Source organism: Falco peregrinus, chromosome 11 (assembly GCF_023634155.1).
Source record: "Falco peregrinus isolate bFalPer1 chromosome 11, bFalPer1.pri, whole genome shotgun sequence".
NCBI classification, from domain to species: domain Eukaryota; kingdom Metazoa; phylum Chordata; class Aves; order Falconiformes; family Falconidae; genus Falco; species Falco peregrinus.
This window is the reverse complement of record NC_073731.1, coordinates 24347633-24369831: the sequence shown is the minus strand read 5'-3', so window position 1 is coordinate 24369831 and position 22199 is coordinate 24347633. Positions and strand designations below refer to the sequence as shown.

Genomic DNA, 22199 nt, shown 5'->3' with positions numbered 1-22199 from the left:
TGCACTCCAGTCTTGCCATACCTGTCTCAGCCATCCGCTGTGGTCATGCTAGCAGTATCTGACAGCTAAAAAAGGAGAAAGCCGGGCATGGGTGTCAATTCAGGCTCCTCCTCCAGTGTGTAATATCCCCCTCTCTGAACAACAAGCAGAGCTGCTGAACACGTGGACTGAATGAGTGTCTATCTCTGTGTGCCTGAAACAAAGTGGATGAAAGAAAGCATTTTGGTGTGGGACAAAAGGACTCAGTAACTTATCAGGTGGAGAAGAAGGAAGCCTAGTGCCTCAAATACTGTCTTGACCTGCAGGCTTTACTGCTAGATGAACTGTTCTGTATTCATGCCCCTGAGAAAGACCAGATCACCCAAAAAACAGAGATTAATAAGAGAAATTATTTTTAAGACACAAACCCCTGAAATTCACCTTGGACTACTGTCCTGCGATGTTTAGTATTATTGTGAAATTGTTCTGCTATTGGCCTTGTAAGAGGCTCAAACTGTGTCACATGTCACTAGAAGAGTCTTCTGAGCTATAATAAGACCCTTTCTTAAGAAACTCCTGAAGTAGTTACAAGTCCAAGCCATGTTCTAATAAGAGAAGCCCTTCCAGACTTTAAATATCACTCTAAGTAAGAAACAAGATCAGGAGCCATCCCTTGAAGCCATCTTCTAGCCAATGTGTTTGATGGGGTTGGGGATTTCTTGTTATTCTATTTTTTCTATTTATAGCCACTAAATTGTAAATACTGACATTCCCAAGTAGTACAAAAAAAAGTTACACAGAATCAAAATAGTAAAACAATTTAAATACCCAGCCTTTAAATCTCTACAGCCTCAAGTCACCTCATCCACCTGACAATGCACACAACACTGCAGAGCACACACAGGGTTTTTTCTAGTCACATGGTTATCAGTCTTGTTTCTGGAAAACAGAAGAAAGATATATTTTCAATAGAGCACTGAAGTAGGAACAAACAATACCAAAACCATGCAGCATTAGGTTCTCAATATGTTTCATGAGAATTTAATTCGTATAACAAATTCACATTAGGGTGAAATAAGGCTTGGAGTTTCTCCACAGTGCTCAAGGGAAAGTTCATGAGCTCTTGTTGTCTATCAAGTGCCCTGACCTCTCTCTTTGTGATACATAAATGGAACGGAAATCATAGCAGGTTTGTTTCACATCTTGAACTTGCAACTACCAAGGGCAGGTATAAAATGAAAATGGGAGTGCTTTATAGCCTCTGAAATAAATAAATTACTTGAAATAACAGGTGCAGCAACGTGGATCTTTCAGAACGCAATGTGTCATTCTCCAAGCTACAAAACATGTGGCCTCTTTATATTTACTGGATTTCCTACCATTTGTGATAATGGAGTGATGAGTTAGAAGAGTACAATATTGTCGATTAACAGAAGAAAGTGATTTTTTAGCTATACTGCCTTTGTCTTTATATCACAGCATGAAAATAACCGAGAACATGATTATCATTTATCAAAGTAAATACATGGGATTTAAAATATATTTCAGAAAGAAAAAATAGATTTCTTCCTTATATCTTAGGAAGTGAGTTTCAGTAAAGTCAAAATGAGTTCTTGGACCCATTTCTGTCCCTGTCTGCTTTATTTTGATTTTTACAGGTTAAATGTGTCTTACTCGAGGGATAATCCCATTCTAGACTGTAAACAGCAGAGCAGAAGCTGACTCCTTATCTTATTTGTACAACATCCAACACTACTGTAATAAAAATATTTAGTAATGGTAGCATGCGTTCTCGGGAACACTCATACAGTACAGAACTTTTCAATAAAGAGCAAAATATTAAATGTGAAACTTTTTAATCAACTTTGACTTATCAAAGCAAAAACCCTTCATGAAAAGTGAATATAGATTACGTTCCCATTTAACCAAAATCTTTGAAACATTTTAGAACTGATAGCTATCATGGTTTTGCCACGGCTTTTCATTTCAGTGTGTGAATTCATAAAGAGAACTGAAAAATAAAAACTTGAAAAATAATTTAGAATTATCTAAATGAAGCTGTATCACCTGAGCAACATTTTTTGAGGGACTAGGGGTGTCAGTTCAAGAAACCACTCGATTTTTTAACTTTTTCCTCACAGGTCTGGAGGGAGATACTGTTACAAATTTCATAATAGACAGGAAAATTATGTTTTCCTAAACTGTATATATGCAGCATGAAGAACAGTAGCAAAATGAGGCCTCAGTTGAAGTGAGCAAACAATATATTGATTTTTACAAAGAAATCTTTTGACTGCCTTCTTTCTTTTAGCTTAACTGTTAAGCTTAGTTAAAAGGGAGAGAGGCAAACCACATCCTGGGCTGTCTTTCATGCAGGTTTCTGAAGATGGCTTTATAAAACCAGAGAGCAAAAAGCCATTTTAAAGTGATTTGCAAGAACGGTATATACCTCTACAGAGAAACCTTCATTTGGGTCATTTGGATTTCTCTCTTTTCCCTGGAAGCAGCTAGTCAAAACTGTCTGTATGCAACAGAAAGATAAAAATTTCAATTAGGTTGAGTGCTGTCATACGCAGACTACATGAGAAGGTTTGAGATAATATGCATTACATATTGATGTCTGTCAGCCCTGAGAACATAGCCATGTTTTATTCCATGCCCCTTTTGTAGGTTTGGCAGCAGTGGCACCCAATAAAGGCCTAATCATATTAATTTATGCCCCTATCAATTATGCATTCAGATTCCCCCGATAGCTTGTCAGTTTTTATTCACTATTTTCTGAAAAATACGCCTATTACAGTTACTGAGCAAATAGGAGGACTGTCAGAAACTGAGATTTAAAGAATATTACTTAAAAGGGGTGGGTTTCTTTAATTTATAAATCTTGTATTATATGTCATGCATTTGTTAGTTTTAAAAGAGGTGACAGTGCAGGGACAGATGTCACGTTAAGGACTTTCTGAAGACAAGGGGAGAAGTATCCTTAAGAAAGCTCTGATTTATTCAATTTTTCTTGAAAGCAAAGTGTTCTGTGGTCTGTAGATGTAGTAAAAATGTATCAGCTTTGTTAGTTTAATATGAGTTTGGTTTTGTGTCTCTCAGATGATGTGTATCAATGAAGGACTTAACAGAAGTATTTTCAGCTTGTAAACAGTTTTATTTTCTGGTATGGGAAAGAGTTTTATAGCCAGCACTGTGTTAGTGTCTCAAACCACGCTCAAGATTCTGTGCCCACCTTTAGAGTCATCATAAGTAGTAAATAAGACAGATAAATAGGTGTAGTATATGAAGTACACAAATTGTCCCGCTCGGTAACATCTACCAAGGAGCTGTGGAGCAGTCTGTTCTAGCAACTTAAATATAACCTTGACATCTCTGTGGGATGTGTGACAAGTCCAGCCTACTTTATTCATACATACTATACTGTTTGAGTGTGCCTGCCTGTGACTGCTTTGTTTAGGAGGAGAAGTGCTTTTTGGAGGCAAATCTCCCAGATTTCTCTGCCCACCATTCTCTGGTTCTTATTGCTGGGCAGTCTCAGCGATGACGGTCAGGACTCGTTTCCTCAGGACTAACCTGGGCGATACAAGCTGCAGGACAGGGCAGCATTTTCTAACCAAGAACGGGCATTCAGAGCAGGACGACGGTAAAGCTGCTCTGAAGACAGGGCAGGCTGTCTCTCCTTTCCTGTCAAACCATAAAAAGGACTGAGGTTTAACCCCAAAAGTTGGAGGTCCTGTCTGGATCACAACCCACTCAAAGCTAGGCCACTCAGCTTGTTTTCTCAGATTTACTAGGATGCCAAAAGAAATATATCTAATGGAAAAAATAGATTTCGGTACTAATTGTCCCAGTCATCATTTCTTGATAGTTGGAACCTGACTGCTGTATCACCTGCTCCCCACCACCGACCTCTGCTCAGGAGAAGCCCCTCTTCTCCCACCCTCGGGCTGCATCTCCCTCACTACGAGAACATCTACTCCGGCTTCTCCTCCTCTTCCTCATTCACTTCCAGCCTCTGCCTCCTACTTCTGGAGCACTTCACCTGATATCACATCCTACTATACCACTCTGTGCTGCCGAGCTTTCCCTCACCCTTCTTTTAAGAGTGTGTTTTTGCACTGAGGCCCTAATTGTGGAAAAATACTTCGGGGGGGGGGGGGGGGGGGGGCGGGAAGGAAAAAACCTCAGAAGTGCTAATGCTGCTATATTATCTTATCTGATAGTCTGTGTGTTGGCTTTGCCTCTCTCTGGGTGAGCCCAGAAGTGCATTCCTCTTGGTGTAAGCAGGGTTTAAGGATTTCAGGACGTTGGTGTCAGGCCCAGAGACCCCAGCAGGGGCCGGGGGCCTGTCACTACTGTCCTCGCTGCAGGTGGGTTCGCTGCGGCCAGCTATGCTGGGCACTCTACCCAGCGACGGCAGTAGGGCCCTTCTCTGTCAGAGGGGATTCCAATCCATCTCTTACCATGCTGGAACTTCTCCCCCTCTGGAAGGTTCAGTTGGATAAGCATTGTCCTTTCGGTGGGATCCAGCCCTGGCGAGCCCCCAGAGCACCTCATGCTGTTTCAGAGAAGGCCATCTCCCCTTCCTGGCAGGAGAAGGTCTGGATGAAAGGAAATAGGAACAAACCCTCCGGTCCCACCTTGGCAAAGTCCTCCCTAGCCACAACACAGATGGGTACCTGAGGCCTGCAGGTTTTGTTGCCTTCACCCACTGCTGAGCACGTGTTGCTTTTCAGCTCTGCCCAACCACTTAATTAATGAAGACTGAACTCTTGCCTATTTAACAAACTTGTTCTTCCTCCCCAACAAATTCACCCACCCTTGCAGAGTACTTTGGCTTTACAATGGGTTGTACCTTCCCTTTCCTCTGGCTCTTTGAAGATTTTACTCTTTGTTTAGTGAAGTTCCCCAGTTCCAGGAACATGTACCACATTACCTAAATCATCCGGGTGTTTATTTTAGCCTGACGGTATTAATGAGGCTTAGCTATGTTACAGCATTTAAAATCTTTGTAGTATCTTACACATATTGTATCTTAAAATATCCCCTTCAGGTATGTAAGTATTATCCAGATCATATAAATGGAGAAGTAAAAACAAACGTTTAGGGATTTGCCCAAGGCCATGCAATAAGTCACTGTCAGAGGCAAGAGTCAAACCCACCTATTTGTGGTGAGTCAGCCCACGCTGGCATGGTTTGGTGTGTTCCTACTATGGAAATCAGCCTATTCATCATGCATAGTACTCATTTCAATCATTTCATAAACTAGCTCCAGTAGTTACCTTCCCTTTAATAACAACTTTCCCAGAAATGCTTTTGTTTACCTAACTCCATATACTTCCTACAAATCTACATAGGGAGTAGCATATGGAATCTATGGTTTGCATAGTTGCTGCTTTTTCTTGTGTTTTGGGTTTTTTTTTTTCCTCAAAAATGCTAGAAATTAAGTAGAGGTAGAGGGGACTGTGTTCCTAAAGTGCTGGAAAGATTTTCTGTGCCTGCCCTGGATATTAAAAACTATCTGGACAGCCATTTACCTTGTGGGGTTTAATAGTAGTTCATGCTTCATAATTTTCCTTTCTCTACTTTTTCAGGATTCAATAAGACTCTTGGGAAAGGCAGTGTATATGTGAAAGGGAGAAAAACATACTGGCAGCAAATACATTTGAGAACATTTATGCTGCAAGCAGGTAATCCAAAAAGTGATGAAATAGTAAAGTGACAAGACCTGGCCTGAACATCTAAAACTTTGATGATGTTTGGCAGGGAAAATTAGACCAATTAAAGGGTGCCTCTGGGAAGCTTTACCTTACATGACCAGAACTTCTACACAATATCTTGGTGTACTTGGCACTTTTACAGGGATAATACTCATGTGAATGGTTTTGCCAGTATGTTAGTCATCTGCAGGATTTTAGTCTGCATTTGGTTTGGATGCGTTTCTGTATCACGTTTTGCTTCCTGAGAAGAACTTGCAGCCTGACCCTCTGCTATCGCCTCAATTCCCCTTTCACAGTATTCTGAGTTATTAGTGGGGTGAAGGACCTGCTCTTCTACACTTGCTTTCTCAAACTCCCCCACTTAAAACTGAAGTGCCTGGAGGCTATTGATTGGTGTTTAATAGCACTCTACACCAGCAGCCTTTTCTTCATCATTAGACTAGATTTTTATACTTCAGTATAAACGTCTCTTAAGTGTTTCCCTCGACCAGCAGTCTGAGGATCATAGAATAGCATTTACAAAAAAAAAGAAAAAACTCCAGAGTCAAAGGCACAGAAAAATACCACTGCATTGTACTAAGATACTTTCCCCCTCTTCCTAAAAAACAATATAAATCCAACCAGTACAATAAAAGGACCTAGAAAAAGTAGGAATGTAGTCAGATAACAAATGAATTAATGTTTGGGAAACAAAGCTGATAATACTGTACTTTGGGAGACAAAGACAAAACACAGTTCTTGGATGGGGAAAAAGAAACACAGAGACCTCTTCAAATAACTTCTCTTTATTGTGAGCAATAATCCATAGGGGGCAATGGAGCTTATATGAGAGGCATCTGAAGAAACGCACAGTGAGAAACCAAAGTAATGGTGCCTCTGCATATTATTTTTGAGAGACTTGAGCCAGATTTTTTTTTTCCTTACATCTCATCACCTAAACAGTTCAGGCATGAGGCACTGGTAAAATCAGAGATTTTGTGATTCACAGAGATACGTGATACTGCAGTGAATGATTATTTTAATCTATTTTAAACTCATACCTTGAGGAAAAAAGCATTTGAAGGGGTTTAGAGACTACAGACTTGAGGCTGGGAACATACTTTGTCTGTTTCTGGCTGATGTGCACAGCTGTACATGCTGGCAGTCAGCTGTTTTTCCACATGAGTTTTGGTTTTAGGTGATCATATGAGTGCCTGACAGGCAAAGTCATCAACACATTTTCAATTTATTACTTTTATATTGCAAAACAGTGGTTTGTAAAAATGGAGATGCTGATGAAAAGATCTATTTCTATTCCACTTTTCATCCCATCGAAAAATAAAAAGAATAATTAAAAAAAAATAAAAAGGAGGGGGGAAATGGAAGTTCCTCTGCACAGGTTTTGTCTGACAGAAAAGAATACACACAGGTACTGCCATGTTCTAGGACTGCCTTAATTGTTAGTTTTATACAGTTGTTTTAGAAGCCATCATTCCAAACCCAAATTACTTGAGGGGAACACTCACGATAACATCTCCTAGAAAGAAAAGTGAAAAGAACTGATTAGAAGGATGAAGAAAGTTAGCAGTTACGAGAATCTGAAAAGTCTAAATATTTTACAAAATCTAAGTAACTAAAGAAGAGCTGGTAAGAATCTACAAGTATCTGAAAACTTGAATTCCCAAAGGTTTGAAGAATAACACAGCTTGGTATCAGGCTGCAAAAATTATGTTAAATTAGGGGAGATCATACAAGTCTAAATTTCCTGAAACTCAATCCAAAATGTGCTTGAACAGTGAGATTGTTTCAAATACAAAATACTTTCTAAAAGAACTAGACAAATTATATGGATTACAGCACTTCTAAGAAAGGGAGTAGAGTACTAGAATTAAGTATATTGAAGATGGTGAATATACTATTCCTCATCTTTACACATTGACCTTGTTTCTGTGTTCAGAAACCATATATAGAGTTGTTGAGTTGGTCAATAAACTAATCCAGTCATCAATAAAGCACACCTTCTTGTTTATTAATATGTGATTAAAAATATATATGATAAAAAGATATCGACTGAGCAGAGTTTGGGTGACAAGAACAATTATAGCTTCAAGCCTAATCAGTACATGAGCTGTTTAACCCAGTGAAAGTCAATAGTCTATTTCTGAACAATTACACGTTTTGTTTTAAATAAAGTATTTTGATTTTGCTAGTGCTCTCATTTTCTCTTCATGACTTAGATGTGTACACAGAAGCAGAAAGAAACAGCTGCAAACTAAATCACCCAGTATAATTCCACTTTATGGTCCTTGTATGATAAAGTTGTAAATAAGCAGCGAATAGGTTTTATTTTATTTGTAACTTGCTAGCCACAAATAAATCAAGCTCAGAATAACTATGTCTCTCTTTTCAGTTGTATTACTAGTTAAACAGGTCTTAATCATATTTCTATAATATTCTAATTTACTTATTCTTACAGATTTCTGTTGTCATTTTAAGCTAAAGTCATAATTTTACTGCATTTAAAGTACTCAATTCTGATTTCATTAAAGAAGTTTCTTAAACCTAATAAGAAGTTATAATAAAAAGCCATTTAATTCCTCCTTGAGTGATCATTAGCTTTTACAAACTTTTTTCACATCTCAGTGCACCTTCACTCCAAAGCAGTATTCCACAGAGCTCAATGTCTGATGAAAAGATGATAGCAACACAGTAAAGTTTGAACTGGGTGCATCTTTAAACATCAAAATATTCCAGTGTAGTGGGTGTTCAGTAGAAACTGGGAGCTGGTGAATGGTCAGACATTCCTGAGTGAGAACACAGGGTCACTGGCTTGTCCCCACAATGTTAAAAATTAACTGTGGGCCCAAAGCAAGCAGCATCAAATGTCTGGGCTATCCACAAGCAGAACTTTTAGCGGTTTTAGCACTGGCTTGTTGTGTCAACATTCAAAAGTCAGTTAAATCAATGGTACTGCCCAAAGTGTTTGCAAGTTGTAAATCTTTAAGTGCCAGATCAGAAAGTTCCTTATCTTTTCTTTAACTATCATGTTCATCAAGTGCTTGTACTGTTATCATTTCCACAGATATTTTTCCTACCTGCTAATCATGTCATGCTCTTAAGTCCTTTGTGGAATAGAATGATGAACACTTTGGGAAGAAAATCTTTTGCATTAAAGCTAACACAGTTCCATCATCTATTCTTCTCAAATGCATTTTTTTAGGTGAATGTAAAATTCACCTTGTTGTTGATTGCTGCTATAGAGAAAGTTGTTTAATAAGGAAAAGCAAATGAACTGAAAGAGAAACCTCCGGTTGTGCTCACACAGCCTCGAAAGTTCTGGTTTTTTGGAAATCAATGCTGACAATAAACACTCTTTTCTGAGTACCTTCATATTAATATATCAGTTCCGATCCAACAGTAAGTAAAAGTCGATCGCTTTTCCCCTGACTGAAGCAAGAGTCATTGTTTAACTCTCAGAAACCAGACTAAGTCCTCCAGGAGGTAATTTCCACTTGATTACAGTGTAGTTCCACTATTTTTCCTAGATATGTCTGATTCTGGCTAGTGCAGGAGGTGGCACACTGGTGTAGGTGAACCATTGGTACAATCCAGCATGTACCTCCTGGTCAACAAGAAAAGTTTTCTTTTGGGCAGGGGAAAACGTTCTGATGTCTTGTGAAAGAACACTCACAGGGTCAGCTTTGGTTTATTTTGGATGGTGATGTCTCAAACACAGAGAATGCTTGTCCAGCAGTTGAGTGGTTCCCAGCTGAAATATTTCCTCTTTAAATAGATGGTAGAGTCAGTGCCTCAGAAGTATGTGTGAGGATGTGCCCCAAAAGACAAATCAGGTCATCTAAGATAAGAGTCTTGCCCCAAGTTGCCTTTAGGAGAACGCAATTCTGTAGCTACAGCGTGGAGCTTAGGGAAGTCAGCCCTAGCAGCCTGACCACCTGCAGAGCTCACAGGTCATAACATCTCCGCAGAAGGAGCCAAGTACCATAGGAAAGATCTGAATCTCTTTTAATCTATGGCACTGATACATCTCAGCAATTCCCAATACATTCTAATCTGGAGAAAGAGTTGGGTTTGATATCCATCTCTTTCAAGATAAATGAGAGTTTCTAAATCAAGGGTGGGGAAGATATAAATATGCAGGCAAGAAAAATTATTCCTGAAGAGAGGATCCACTGCACTTTCAGATTAATAGGTGTCTCCCACCACAATAGCATACTGCCAAACAGTAAAAAAGAGACTCTGGGAGGTAAATTTATTAGGCTAAAAATCTATTTTTCTGAGTTTAAACTTACCCATCTGCTTATCTTCAAACAGACTCTGAACGCAGCATTGCTGATAATACCCTTTGTTCCAGTCTGTTACTTGATTTAGTCGCATGTTTAAAAATATTAGTACATTTAAGAATGTTGGTACATTTATGACTCTAATTAAATATGTATACTAGGGATCTTTATTCTTCCGCTAAATAAAATGGGAGTTTAATCCATTTTGGATTTCATTTCTTTGTAATGCACTTCTTCAGCTTTTTAAATTAAAACCCTAGCATTAACTGTACAATTCTCAGTATTTAGGAAAAGCTGACCTGCATTTTGATGATGCAAATGCCCAAGGTGTGTTGATTTATTAGGAAGGTGAATTGAAATAAATGTGTAGTTACTCAAAAAAACCATATTTTTCAGGTGTAGATAACAGCAATAAAATCATTAAAATAGGATACTGTTGAGGATTTGTATGATGGCTGGGAAGTAATTTCTATTTTTATTTATCTTAGCACTCTTACTTATCCGTGTGTTTGATCTTCAGCATCAGCCCCTCCGTGCGATTCTATACCTTCATCATCATCATCGCTCATTTTGTCCATGCAGAAGATGGAGGCATACTGAGCTTTCTACAGACTGCTGTCCAGACTCTCATATCCTGTATGGGACAGAACATCAGTATGCCTGTTGCAACGAAAGCACGCATCTGCTTTTACACTAGTTCCCGTTCGATAGTGAGAGTTCAAATATACGGAATTTTCATTTTAATTATTGTCAAAGCATTTTGTCATGAATACTTAGTTTAAAAACTACTCTGTCTTTTGAAGGGAGAGCTAAACTAATCTGCAAACTTAGCAAGGGTCACAAATTATATCTGCCAGGTCTCAAGCACTTACCACTTCTCTGGTGTCACAACTAGGCCTCTGTATGCTCCTCATTCACATCAAAGTGGAGTAACCATGACAAAAAAAAAAAACTGGGGGGGCACAGGATGGGACCAAAACCACCCCATGACAGTAGTTTAACAGTGTAGATCTCCTTGGCAAGTTGAACTTGGTGAGAGACTGGCACTGATCTGCCTTTAGGGAGGCTGACTCTTGCCTAATTTCTGTTTGTGCCTTTGCAAACCTTCACTGGAGCAAACTACTAGGGCCACACAGCAGGTCCAGAATATCTTCATCATTTTAAATTTATTTCCCCAGACAACTCTGCTTTTCACCTTCTATTTGTTGGTGATATGGGTGATTGAGCGGGGAGTTTTTGAATGACGACTGTGACAAAGATGGACCAGCCACTGCTAGTAAGAATAGGCATCCTCATATCCAGAAAATTAGAATAAACTTCTCTTACTTCTCTCTATGTATTTGTGCTAGGAGTGTCCAAGTCAGTTATATCATCAGTGTATTTATGAATAAAACCTTTGCCTTTGAACAGCTACCTATGAAATATTGCAGTGCTATTGCAATGAGTCTTAATCTTTTACTCAAATGATTTATTGTGGCGCCTATTGTTGTTTTGGAGCCTTCCGAGATACAGAGATACACTCAGATTACTGTACATCAAAGTAGGTGCATACTTTTATATAGTAATCTATTCATTCATGATTGAGATATAGTCACCTCAGGGGTGGGATGATATAGGATTATCATCACAAGCAATAGTAAAGCTTTATTGACATGAATACTAGATCTTTGACTTGGTCAGATACGCTGAGAAAAGCTTCTTTTTTTTTTTTTCCTTATTCTATTATTATTGGCCATGGTGAGAGGAATCAGGCTCTGCAAAAAGGCTGATAATGTAGGGTATATAAATACAGCAGTGAATATACTGTTTTCCATCAACATGACTTTCACACTACATCATGAAATTGCTTTAGCTTTATTAATGTTGCTCAATGGAGATGCGGATGTCACATCTAAAACTTTTGTCTCTGATACAAAAACGTTTGCTGTTATCTGGGTCAAAATCAGTTCCTAAGCAGCCAGATGGCCACTCTCACATTACATAATTGAGATTATATTAGTTGTTCTGTCTTATATATTGGTATAAAAATGATGGACTTGGAAGTATACGTTGCTTTGTTACTAAATCCAGGCACAGTACCTAATACCAATGGGAAAAAGACAGAGGGTCTGTTCCCTAGCAGGTCTGCTCTGTTATGCTTGATTTTGAAATAAGCTGCCTCTTTTATTCACTGGGTACTTCACATATTTGAGGTCTCTAGAAAGAATTAAGCAATTTTTTTGATTAAGCCTGTAGTTTGTTAAGAGAAGCAGAAAGTTAGGCTCTGGTGGTAAAAGCGATGCTGAAGAGGTCCTTGCTTAGAGGAAATGGCACTTATTTGTTACAAGTTACTACTCAAAATAATGGTGACTGCTGATTGCATCAGGACTCCTGAAGCTATCTTTATACTGCGCTCTCATACAGTCTCAGTGTTCCTAAAAACTGGATCCATTTTCTCTTTTTACATTTGCATTTATTTATCCCATTTGTTCAAGCTATTACAGGTACAATTTTCCAATGCCACCGTGGTTATTTCTGGGCATAAAAAGTGATGATGAACTGCAGGTTTATTCTGAATGAGGATCTGTTGTGAAGCAAAGTAGGAATAGAAAATTATTGTCTCACTTACTGTCTTGGATCAGTGGACGAATTTTAATCCATGGCTAAGCAGACAGGCTGTTTCAGTGAGTGCAGCGACTGCTTGACTGCAGGCCAAGGATGCTCCGACTGAGGTCAGGATCACATGCCTGGTGATGGCACTTCCTATCTCTATGAGTAAAAGCGAGAGCGATGCTGCAGGTCCTCTGTATCGTAACACAGGCAACAGAACTTCAAAAGTTCAAGAGTGGTTTTTTTCCTGTTTGTTCAAATCCAGACCCACGCAGGGCAATCTGGGTTCCTAATGGTAAAACCATCCCCCTAAAACCATTTGAAGATTTTAGTCCAGTTCCCAATAAATAGGTGCCAGTATTACCAACTAAATAAGCAATTGAATATGTGCTAATTGAGAAAAAAGGTCAGAGGGTACTTGGACTTTCCAGTTCAGTCACCCCTTTTCTATTATGCCTAACTTTGGTAGAACAGAGGTGTTACCTGTGTTGTACCTGATCAGCAGATAAGCCAAAATGCTGCCTAAAAGCTATCAACCTGCTACCTTTCATAAGCACTCAACTCCTTAAAAATAATAATTTAAAAAACCCATTTGTTAAAATAAGTGAGGTATCACTAATACCCCTAAACTTGCAGTGGGGATGAATGAAATGAAAAATGAAGGAGTGAAAATTGGTAAGGAATGAAAAATCAAAGAAGCGATGCAAAAGCCTGTGTTTTAATGGAAATTAAAAAGAAGAGCAAGAAATTAGGCAGGGGATAAACCTTGTGTAGCCATATCATATTTTACACATAGACACATGCACACACAAATGGAAAGAGCATTACAGGCTCTATGAACTTTTAAAGCCAGTAGGAAGTGAGAGAAAGCAAGCTAATCACACTGCTCAGTACCAATCCCTCCTGCAGATGCTTTACCACACAGCTTCTAATCACACCATCACGTACTTGGAGATGCTCAAGAATTTTTCAGGAAAAACTGTCTTCCTCCAAATTCAGACTATGTAATACAAAAATGTTAGCTCTGAAGCAATTGTAAGGACATTAAAATCAAAGACTGCAGTAACCGAAGGCAAGTTGCTGTTGCGTGCACCTGAAATGGAAGTGTCCCAGATACAAGTGCTTTCACCAGTAGAGACGTGCACTTTGGTGTCCTCTGGGTCAGCACCTTATTTCCATGTTCTCTGATAACCTGGGCTTGTTCCTCTCCTTTTTGCTCCCTCTCCTTCCTCTATTTCATGAATAACTTTACAAAGCCTTTGTTTCATCCACTCTTGTGCAATGGTATATGAATGCAGTTTGACAGGGCAGGGGGACTGTTCTGCTTGATCTTCACGAGCCCTCCTTCGGCATTCAGAGCAGTACGTGGGCAAAGCTTCAGGAGTTAGTTTCCACTGTTAAGCTTACCTATATGGGACTGTAGGTTTTATTTGGGGCACACAAATCCTAACCTGAACCCAACACTGTTGTCCTTTTCCTGTTTCTCCCACCACCACACTGTAGTATCTGGGTACTTAGCAAGCATATTTTATAGCCTGGAAGAAGGGATTGAAATTGAAGGGATGAGATCATCCTATCTTTTTTAATAGAACTGTATGCCAAACAAATTATATTAAAGTAAAAAATGCCTACTAATTTTGGGTATCCAATTAGAGACTTTGTCTACTTAATTTTTCAAGCCATTTGGCATTCTGCATCACTTGGTGTAGAAAATGCACGGTCCCGTGGACTTTGTCTGAGGTATTGAGACTTCAGCCTACCAGACCCCAAAATTTCAAGATGGGCCCTCATAATATGAAAAATCTCAGTTAATCATTACCTCTTGAGGCAACTTCCCTCACATTGTAGAAGCTCTGAGGTAAAAGGGGAACGAAAGCAAACTCAGCAGGCAAAATTCAGCTATCACCTTGCCACAAAGCCCTGCTTTCTCTTCTTGTAATTCTCTATCTCATACGTGAACCATACCCAACTCTGTGACAAATTATACAGGAATCTATTGAACAAAAACAGTGAATAAAAACTACAAAGTTCTGATCTCTCCCCAGAGGAAGGGTACCTTGCAGGGTTTCGTTTCTGCTTCAGGAAATTTGTGGAATAAAATCTGTGTGCTCATGTATCGTAATGTATGGAGACTGAATCAAGGTGCTCCGAAACCCTCAGATTAGTCATTTCCTTAACATCCCAGTGCCTGATGTTGTGTCTAGTGTTGAATATATAACATGTTTCCTTAGTTCAGTGGCAACACAGAAAAAAAAATAATTAAAAAAATGTTTTGAATCAGCTTGGAAACACTTCTCTTGAAGGTCATTTAATTCTTTTTTAGCATCCGAAAGAAGACTCTATTACAAATAAAAAGCAATAATGATGCAGCTGAACTGCATCAGTTAAAAATAGTGAAATAAAACATTTTGACTTTCAGAATGTCTACCATGTTTCAAATGAAATTCAGCCCAGCCACTCCGGACATCCTGCAATTACGCATCCTTGCTCTTGGCTGACAATGTTAGTTGGTTTTGCTATCCTTGCCCTTCTATCGCCCCTCCAGGCTCTTAAACCAAACGGTTTCTCTCTGCTTTCTCTGCACAACCTCTGTGTCTCCTTACCTAATCAGTCCCAGGCTCCTACCTCCGAACACCAGTCCCAGTTTTTCTCTCTGGACTGCTTGGCTGCTTCTATCGCCTCTCTGTCACAGGCTGGAATTTTTTTTTTCCTCCCCATCGTATTCATGCAGAGACCTTTCTTCTTGACACAACCTTCAAATCGTTTGGAGCTTAGAAAAGATAGGATTCCTACCTCTCAGATTCTGCGCCAAAGCTCAGACTCATGGGGAAAATTTGGAGGTGGGGATTAAAGGGGAAATCTAGCCTCGCCGCTGTATCCTTAAGCTTCTGTTTGCAGAGAGGGCCAATCTTTAGCAATTCCTTTTTCCTGCTGGAATAAAATAAATCATTACTGAGAGTGTGTTCATGACAAAATTTCTAATATTTACAAGTTAGTCACATTTGGATACATTTTCAGACAGAGAGGGAAAGGCATATTTTAAATAAAAAAGGTCACATTTTGAGTCTGTGCTTCAAAGCCTGAGGGCAGCAGAGCATTTCAAAGGAAAAAGTTTCCATTTTTTTAGTATGAGCAAAACTGTTTATTTTTCCATAACCTTGTTCTTGGAAATGGACAAATTGTTTTGGCAGGTATTTTCAAAATAATCTGGCCGGTACAGACGGTCAGCATATCAGTTTTCAGCCTAAGTGATGATGTTTTTTCTAAAGCTACATGCAGCAGAAAATATGGGCTCTGCTGAGAAATGTTTGCCAAGCCCAGTACAGGCAACGGCAGCACATCCACCTTAGAATATTGTCACAGACTACGTCCTCTGAGGATTTCCAATTTTTTTTAAACATCAATTGCCTCGTGGAAAGGCAATAGGGTCAGTGTCTGTTACTTCCCTTGTTTAGAGGCAGAGAAACTAAAATAGGAGGAAAGGAGAAAAAATCAGGGATAGAATCCAAAAATCCTGATCTGATTCTTAGCCCCCCATTTATGCCCCATTGCTGCCGCTTCTGAGGGGTGTTATTTGTGCCATGGCCCTCCGGTCTGGAGTACTGCAGGTATTCTTTACACTGACACATGTCAGAGAGAACATCCCTTGCGTAATTTCTGTGATTTAACTCTCTGTAATTGAAAGCTTGGGAGGGCTGTAAGAGAGGGCAGAGCAGGTGCAGGAGATACCTGTAAATAATTCAGCTAAGAAAAAGCAGCCTCCCACATTCAGATTGTATGAGTACGCTGGCACAGTATGAAAAAAAAATTTCACATATTTCTGAGGTGTCTGATGCAACTCAGGGGCAAGGCCCTATGGAAAAGAGAGGTGCAAGGGGGAGAGCTGCAGGAGGGCTACACGGCAGCAGAGCAGTTGGCTGGTGTGATGGGTTGCTTGATAGCCACTGCCTTTGCTCTTGCTCCAAGTACCCTGGCTGGGGTGAACCCCAGTGAAGGCACAAGCCAGAGACACCAGAGGCCTGAGGTAGGCAAGCTGCATAGAAGTTCATGCCACTGTCTGGCTCACTTAGGAGAGTAAGAAACACAGTTAACAGTAAGTGATGAGATAGCCCCATGCAGACCAAGAACCTCTGCTAAAAGCCACCCCAGCAGCGATAACAAATTTCTTAGCTTAAACTGCAGCCCTCTTCAGGGGAAAAGGAAAAAAAAAAAAAAAAAAAAAAAAAAGAAAGAATTGCCAAATCAAACTGCTGACTCCTTTTTTCTTATCAAAACACCACAGCATACATCTTAACAGTCAAGTAAATCAAATGCAGGACCAGCTGGAACTGGCCAGCTCTTGACCCTCCCTTGATATCAGGTGTGTGCTGCACTTCTCTGGCAGATTAATTTATGATCTCAAGTAACTCAGAGCACCTAAAACTTTCAGTACGGCTGTTAAGATGCGGCTGAAGGTTTTCTTTGGAAAGTATCGCTGCTAGAAAAAAAGTTGGAGGTCTTCCCGATCGACAGAGACACTCCCCTACTGATGTCAGTGACTTTGTTCCCTCTAGATCTCTTTATTTTTAAGCTCACCCATAATGTGGCTATGGCACAAAATTCAGCGGCATGGCCAAAGCCTGGCTGCATGCATCTGAGCCACTGTCAGTCCCCTTCTGCATGTGGAGCTTCCTCCTGGGGGGGATTTGGAAGTGTTTATGGAAATGCATCCCTAAAGAAACCTTTCAGCTCACGGAAAAAACTGGGGAAGGTCCAGGAGACTGTGTGCAGAGCATGCCGAGTCAGGAGCAGCTCTCAGGCAGCTCTACCTGCCGTGTGCGATCGGCAGCAGCTCCAGGAGCGTGCCTGCGTGGGTGATCAATATAACCTATTGCGAAAGAAAGCCTCGGTGTTTCTGGGGGGGGAAGAGATTTAGAAAGAAGTTCTTTAATTATTACCTGCAGAGAAGTTAAAGTGTAACTCAGTAGTAACATACTCCAGTCCCTGGGGGGGGGGGGGGGGGGAAGTCAGGCATCTAACCTGCCTGAAGTCTGCGTGAAAACTAAAAAAAAAAACAACAAAAAAACCCCAAAAAACTAATGTAAAACATAGAATGAATTTAAAAGGGAAGGGCAAAGAGAGAGAAACGCAAAGCATGGCCAAGGCAGAAGCAGAGAGGAGAGGAGTTCATCTTCCAGGCCCTGACCTCGCTCGGCGCCGGGGAGCCGCGGGCAGGCTGCGGAGCTGCAGCACCCACGCGTGATCCTGTGCTCCCCCCCCCGCTGGTGCTGGTAAGGCACCTCCCGTGGAGCGCGAACCTCCCGCCTGCCCCCACGGCCTCCGCTCGCCCCCCGCCGCCCCCGGGGCGGCTGCGCGGGTGGCCCCGGCCCGCGGCGGGCGGTGCTGAACCCCGGCGCTGCCCGCGCATCTCCCGGCCCCTGCGCAGAGCACCTCCTCCCTACAAGGGGGAGCAGAGCCCCGCGGCTGCCAGGGTCACGCCGATCCGGCGGGGTATGCATAGGTATAACGCATATGTTATTTTTTTGAGGGAGTTTGCTTCCTCGGCAGGTCAACGTGTTAATTAAAAGTTGGTCCAGATTGGTCGCTTGCAGTCCCAGGTGCGCGATTAACACATAAGGAAATTATTCTTTTTTTAAGATAGCAGAATGTATAAAACTCAGTAGAAACCCCATTGCCTCCTTACTATTAACTAGCAGTCGCGCAGAGAAAATCATTAGAGAGATAATTAAATATGGGTCTATTTTTGAAGAGTGTCCTGCAAAATAGCCCCAAAAAATGATGTAGTAATTTGATTTTTTTTTTCCTTTGGCACTACAGGTGCTAGCTATGTTTTCCCTTCATCTCCCACACCATGTATATTAAACAGGGAGGGAACATTGCTCTACCGTCGGTGATGACCCCAGACTTCGCTAGAATGTTTCGCTCCTCGGTGTAAAATTGCGAAGTGGGTCTCTGTCTAAAATTCACTATATTGGTTTTTATAATTACCTCGTGGTCTAAACTTTTTCGCAACCCATTTCTTAAAGGAAAAAAAAAAAGGGGGGGGGGGGGGGGGAGGGCGAGGAAAAAAAAGAAGGAAACAAACTTCGCTGTCACCGTATGAACATTTCTGTTTGTCTCAAGCCAGGCTTTCAGGAACTTTGCCTGGATCGCGTGCTGCGTTGCTGCGGTCGCCCTGCTGAGGCGTGCGGTTGCCCCGGCTGCCCGCCCCGCTGCAGCCCGGCCCGGCTCTGCGCAGGCCGCTGCCGCTGCCCACCGCCCGTACCCACCCACCCCACTCCCCGTACCGCCCCCCCGCCCCGTACCGGCCCTGGGCGCTGGCCCTGCCTTCGCGGGAGCGCGTTGCCCGCACCGCGCCGCGCCGCACCGGGTGGCTTCGGCTTCGCACCCGGGGTGTGATGTGCCAGATTTCAGCGGAGAACTAAATAACTCCTAATGGTATTTATCGCAGGGAAAAAAAAAAAAAAAAAAAAAAAAAAAAGAACATAACAAACAAGACCAGACCGCACCAGGCCGCCGAGATTTTACTCTTTCCTCCGGATTTTTTTTTTCCGCTCCCAGTAAAACACAGTTCACGGTTCTGCTTTGCCCCCGTGCCAGGCTGACCTCAGTCACTCCGGGACAATAGGCAGCGGCCGGAGCCCAGCACCGGGCGGAGGCAGCCCGCGGAGCGGCGCGGAAAGCTCGCAGCCGCCAGCCCGACCTCCGCACCGCACCGCACACCGCGGGGGCGGGCAGCACCGCCGCTTCAGCCCGGCCCGGGCCTCGCTGTTCCTAGGGGCGTCCATGGCTTTTTTTTTTTTTTTTTTCCCTTTCTCTCTCCTCTGTCGGATACCGAAGGTGAATAATGAAATCCCTTTGCGGATAGTTTATGAGCCATGAGATTGGAAACGTGTATGGGCAGAGCGGCGCGCCGGGCTGAGCATCACTCGGGAGCCGGGCGGCGGAGCGGCTGCGGCGCGCAGGGAGCGCGGGGCTGCGCGGGGCCGCGGTCGCCGCTCCCGGGAGCCGCCGGGGATGCGGTGCGGGCCTTCCCCGCCGCGCACGGGCTGCGCGCTGCCCCCCCGGGCAGGACTATAGGAAGGAGGGCGATTCGACTGGGGGGGGCTGGGGGGGGGGGGTTGCCTGCGGTGCGCAAAGCGCGCGCGCTGCCTGTGGGGGCTCCGTGCGCGTCCCCGCGCCGCGGCCAGGCAGCGCGTGGGGGGCCCGCGGGCTGCACAAAGGCGGCGGGGGGGGGGGGGGGGGGGGGCTCAGCGACGGCCGCCTCCGCGGAGTGGAATGGGCCGAGCGCGGGGCGACTTTTAGGGCTGGTTCGGGGACAAGGGGGGGGTTGCGGGGCGCGGCAAGCGGCTTCGCAAAGGTGCTACAAGCCGCTGTCCTGGGCGTTTTTGCGGCAGGTCACGTATGCGTGGACGGGGCAGAGGCAGGCGGGAGCGGGGCCGCTGCCCCCCCCGCCCCCCCCGGCGCACGTCTGGGCGGCACTGGCGCCTTTACAGGAGCGGACGTGTCACAGAACGTCCGTGCCACGGGGTGTCTGAGGGCACCGCCACCTCCCTGCCGCAAAAACAAAACACTCATCAACTCCGCTCAGTGTATGCCATCGAGCAAAGTCGCCGCGGCGCGAACTGGCACCATCTGTCCTGCCATTCTGGGAGACACAGATATATTTCTTTAGACAGGTCAGCAGATCTTCCCCGGCCAGCCCTGTCAGGTACCTGTCAGGGGAGAAAACCTCTTCATAGTTGCCGCGGTAGGGTCCTTATCAGTGGCAGCTCCTCCGCTGACAGGGACCCAGCCTTAAGCCTCCCGCACATCAATGTCCCCCGGAGACAGGGAACTGTCGCTCCCAGGGAAGGCCAAAGCTGCCGGCGCCGCTCAGCCCCTTAACAAAAAGCGGGAGGGGGGGGGGAGAGGGGGGGGGAGGGGGGGGGGGAGCCGGCCCCGAGGGCGCTTTCCCAGGTGCTGCCCGAGGGCGGCCAGGCTGGGCGCTGGGGCGGGGGGCTGCCCCCGGCGGCCCGGCTGTGGGCGGCACTCCCGGCCGAGCCGTCCGACCGGCCCCGCTGCCGCTCCCCTCCCGCGGCGGCGGCTGCTGCGCGCCCAGGGGCCGCGGGGCGTGCGGTGGGCGCCGGGCGGGGAGCGGGGGCCGCGCAGCCGCGTGTTCACGGGGCTTTGCTCTCGAGTGGGCCCGTGGCTGCCCCAGAGCCCCAGGCAAGCACTTCACCCTGGTAACTCGGACCTGCTTTCTTTCTCTTCCCCCGCTTGTCTTCAAAGTGCGGGCACGCTCAGGGAAGCTGCCTGCCCGCCTCCTTCACTTCCACCCGGCACCGCGTGGATCCTCCACCCCCCACCCCACCAAAAAAAAACCAACCAAACCACCACCAGCAAAAAAAACACAACCACCCTCACCCACCCCCCGCAAACGCACCGTGTTTCCAACTTGGAGTTAAAGTCGGTGCTAATCCGGGTCAGTTCCTGCCCCTGGCTGGGAAGGCAGGGAGGGAGGATGTAACGTATAGCTCGGGGGGGATGGGGGGGGGGAAGGAACAAAAACAACCCCCAAAATAAGCAAACAAACAAAAATCTCGCGCACGATCACAATAAAGTGAAAATCCTTTCTACACACCCACAACTTTAGCTCTGTCTGCTGCCTGGGGGGGTTTAATCTTGCAAAGAGAAAGGGGGGCTCCCTGCGCAAAATTACGCCTTCTCCTCTCATTTGTTAGCTGATTCCATCAAAAAGTTCGCTATTTATAGGCTACACACACGAACCTGGAGTAATACAAACCCTCCCGTGCTGTTCCCCTCGCAAAGTGGCCGGTCCTGAAGCATCTGATCGGGTTTGTGTGTGTGTGTGTGTGTGTGCGTGAGCGAGCGAGAGAGAGACACACAGAGAGCGCTACCATCAAAAAGGGGAAAGAAGAGCTCAAGCTGAGAGACTTATTAATTGCTAAGAGCTGCTCTGCCACCAGCCATGTGAGTACCTAACAATGATCACCTTTTGCACAGATGGTCAGCGATCAGGCACAGACACTTTCTGTCCTTTTCTTCCTCCCTCCCCTTTCTTATTTTTTTTATTCCCCTCCTGTCTCCCTCTCTCCCACCCACCTTTTTTTTTTTTTTTTCCTTCTTTTTAGTTTGAGTTTGCACGGCTTATTCCTCCCGAAGAGGAGGAATGAAACGTGGGCGAGCGCGGGGGAGAAAATGTGCCGGCGAAGAGGAAGGAAGGAAGGAGTGGTGGAGGGAGAGGAGGAGGGTTTGTTAAGCGATCGCCTTGTCCCCCGAGTCCGAGCCGGCTGGGAATTAGTAACAGCGAGATAACGGAGATTGTATCCCTCCCTCTTCCTCCGCTCTGCTTTTCCTGGAGCGCTCAGACCCCCTGACGATTATTACTCTGGGATCAGCGCGGGTAACAAGCTGTATTCATCAAACCCCACTTAGGGGAATTGAAAAGGAAATATTTTAAAAAATAATAATAATAAAAAAAAGGAGAGCGGGGATAAGGGGGTTTGATCGCTCCGCGTACAGCAGTACTGGCCGCCAGCCGCCAGCCGGCTGTGCAGGCAGGTAGAAAGAGCCGGGAGAGCAGCCCGGTCCCTCGGGCTGTGCGTGCGATTTTGGGGACGGGGGA

The 22199-nt window shown here is 44.0% G+C and overlaps 1 protein-coding gene and 2 long non-coding RNA genes across 13 annotated transcripts in view; 1 reads left to right on the top strand and 2 right to left on the bottom strand.

Annotated features, from left to right (window-relative positions):
- Positions 1 to 5: 5 nt before the first annotated feature.
- Positions 6 to 2920, bottom strand: LOC129785324 (uncharacterized). Its single transcript, XR_008749247.1, has 3 exons — positions 2429 to 2920; positions 808 to 918; positions 6 to 193 (listed from the first exon to the last, which is right to left on the bottom strand). It is a non-coding gene; the product is annotated as an uncharacterized LOC129785324 (long non-coding RNA).
- Positions 2921 to 6471: 3551 nt separating this feature from the next.
- On the bottom strand, positions 6472 to 21429 carry LOC114012536 (uncharacterized). Of its 10 annotated transcripts, none has more exons than XR_008749214.1 (5): positions 21341 to 21429; positions 15365 to 15502; positions 12591 to 12730; positions 10480 to 10616; positions 6472 to 7218 (listed from the first exon to the last, which is right to left on the bottom strand). It is a non-coding gene; the product is annotated as an uncharacterized LOC114012536 (long non-coding RNA). The 10 variants fall into 10 exon arrangements; XR_008749210.1 differs by lacking the exon at positions 21341 to 21429 and adding an exon at positions 20997 to 21312; XR_008749213.1 differs by lacking the exon at positions 21341 to 21429 and adding an exon at positions 20287 to 20457.
- The window catches only part of ESRRG (estrogen related receptor gamma), a 406664-nt gene continuing 405855 nt past the window's right edge, over positions 21391 to 22199 (top strand). Inside the window, exon 1 of one of the 2 annotated variants that reach the window (XM_055816313.1) lies at positions 21391 to 21544. Coding sequence is in view for 1 of the 2 variants with exons in the window: in XM_027788550.2 (XP_027644351.1) it covers positions 21543 to 21544 (2 nt within the window). In the remaining variant the exon portion in view is untranslated. The remainder of the gene's footprint in view (positions 21545 to 22199) is intronic. The other variant, XM_027788550.2, reaches the window with a different exon arrangement.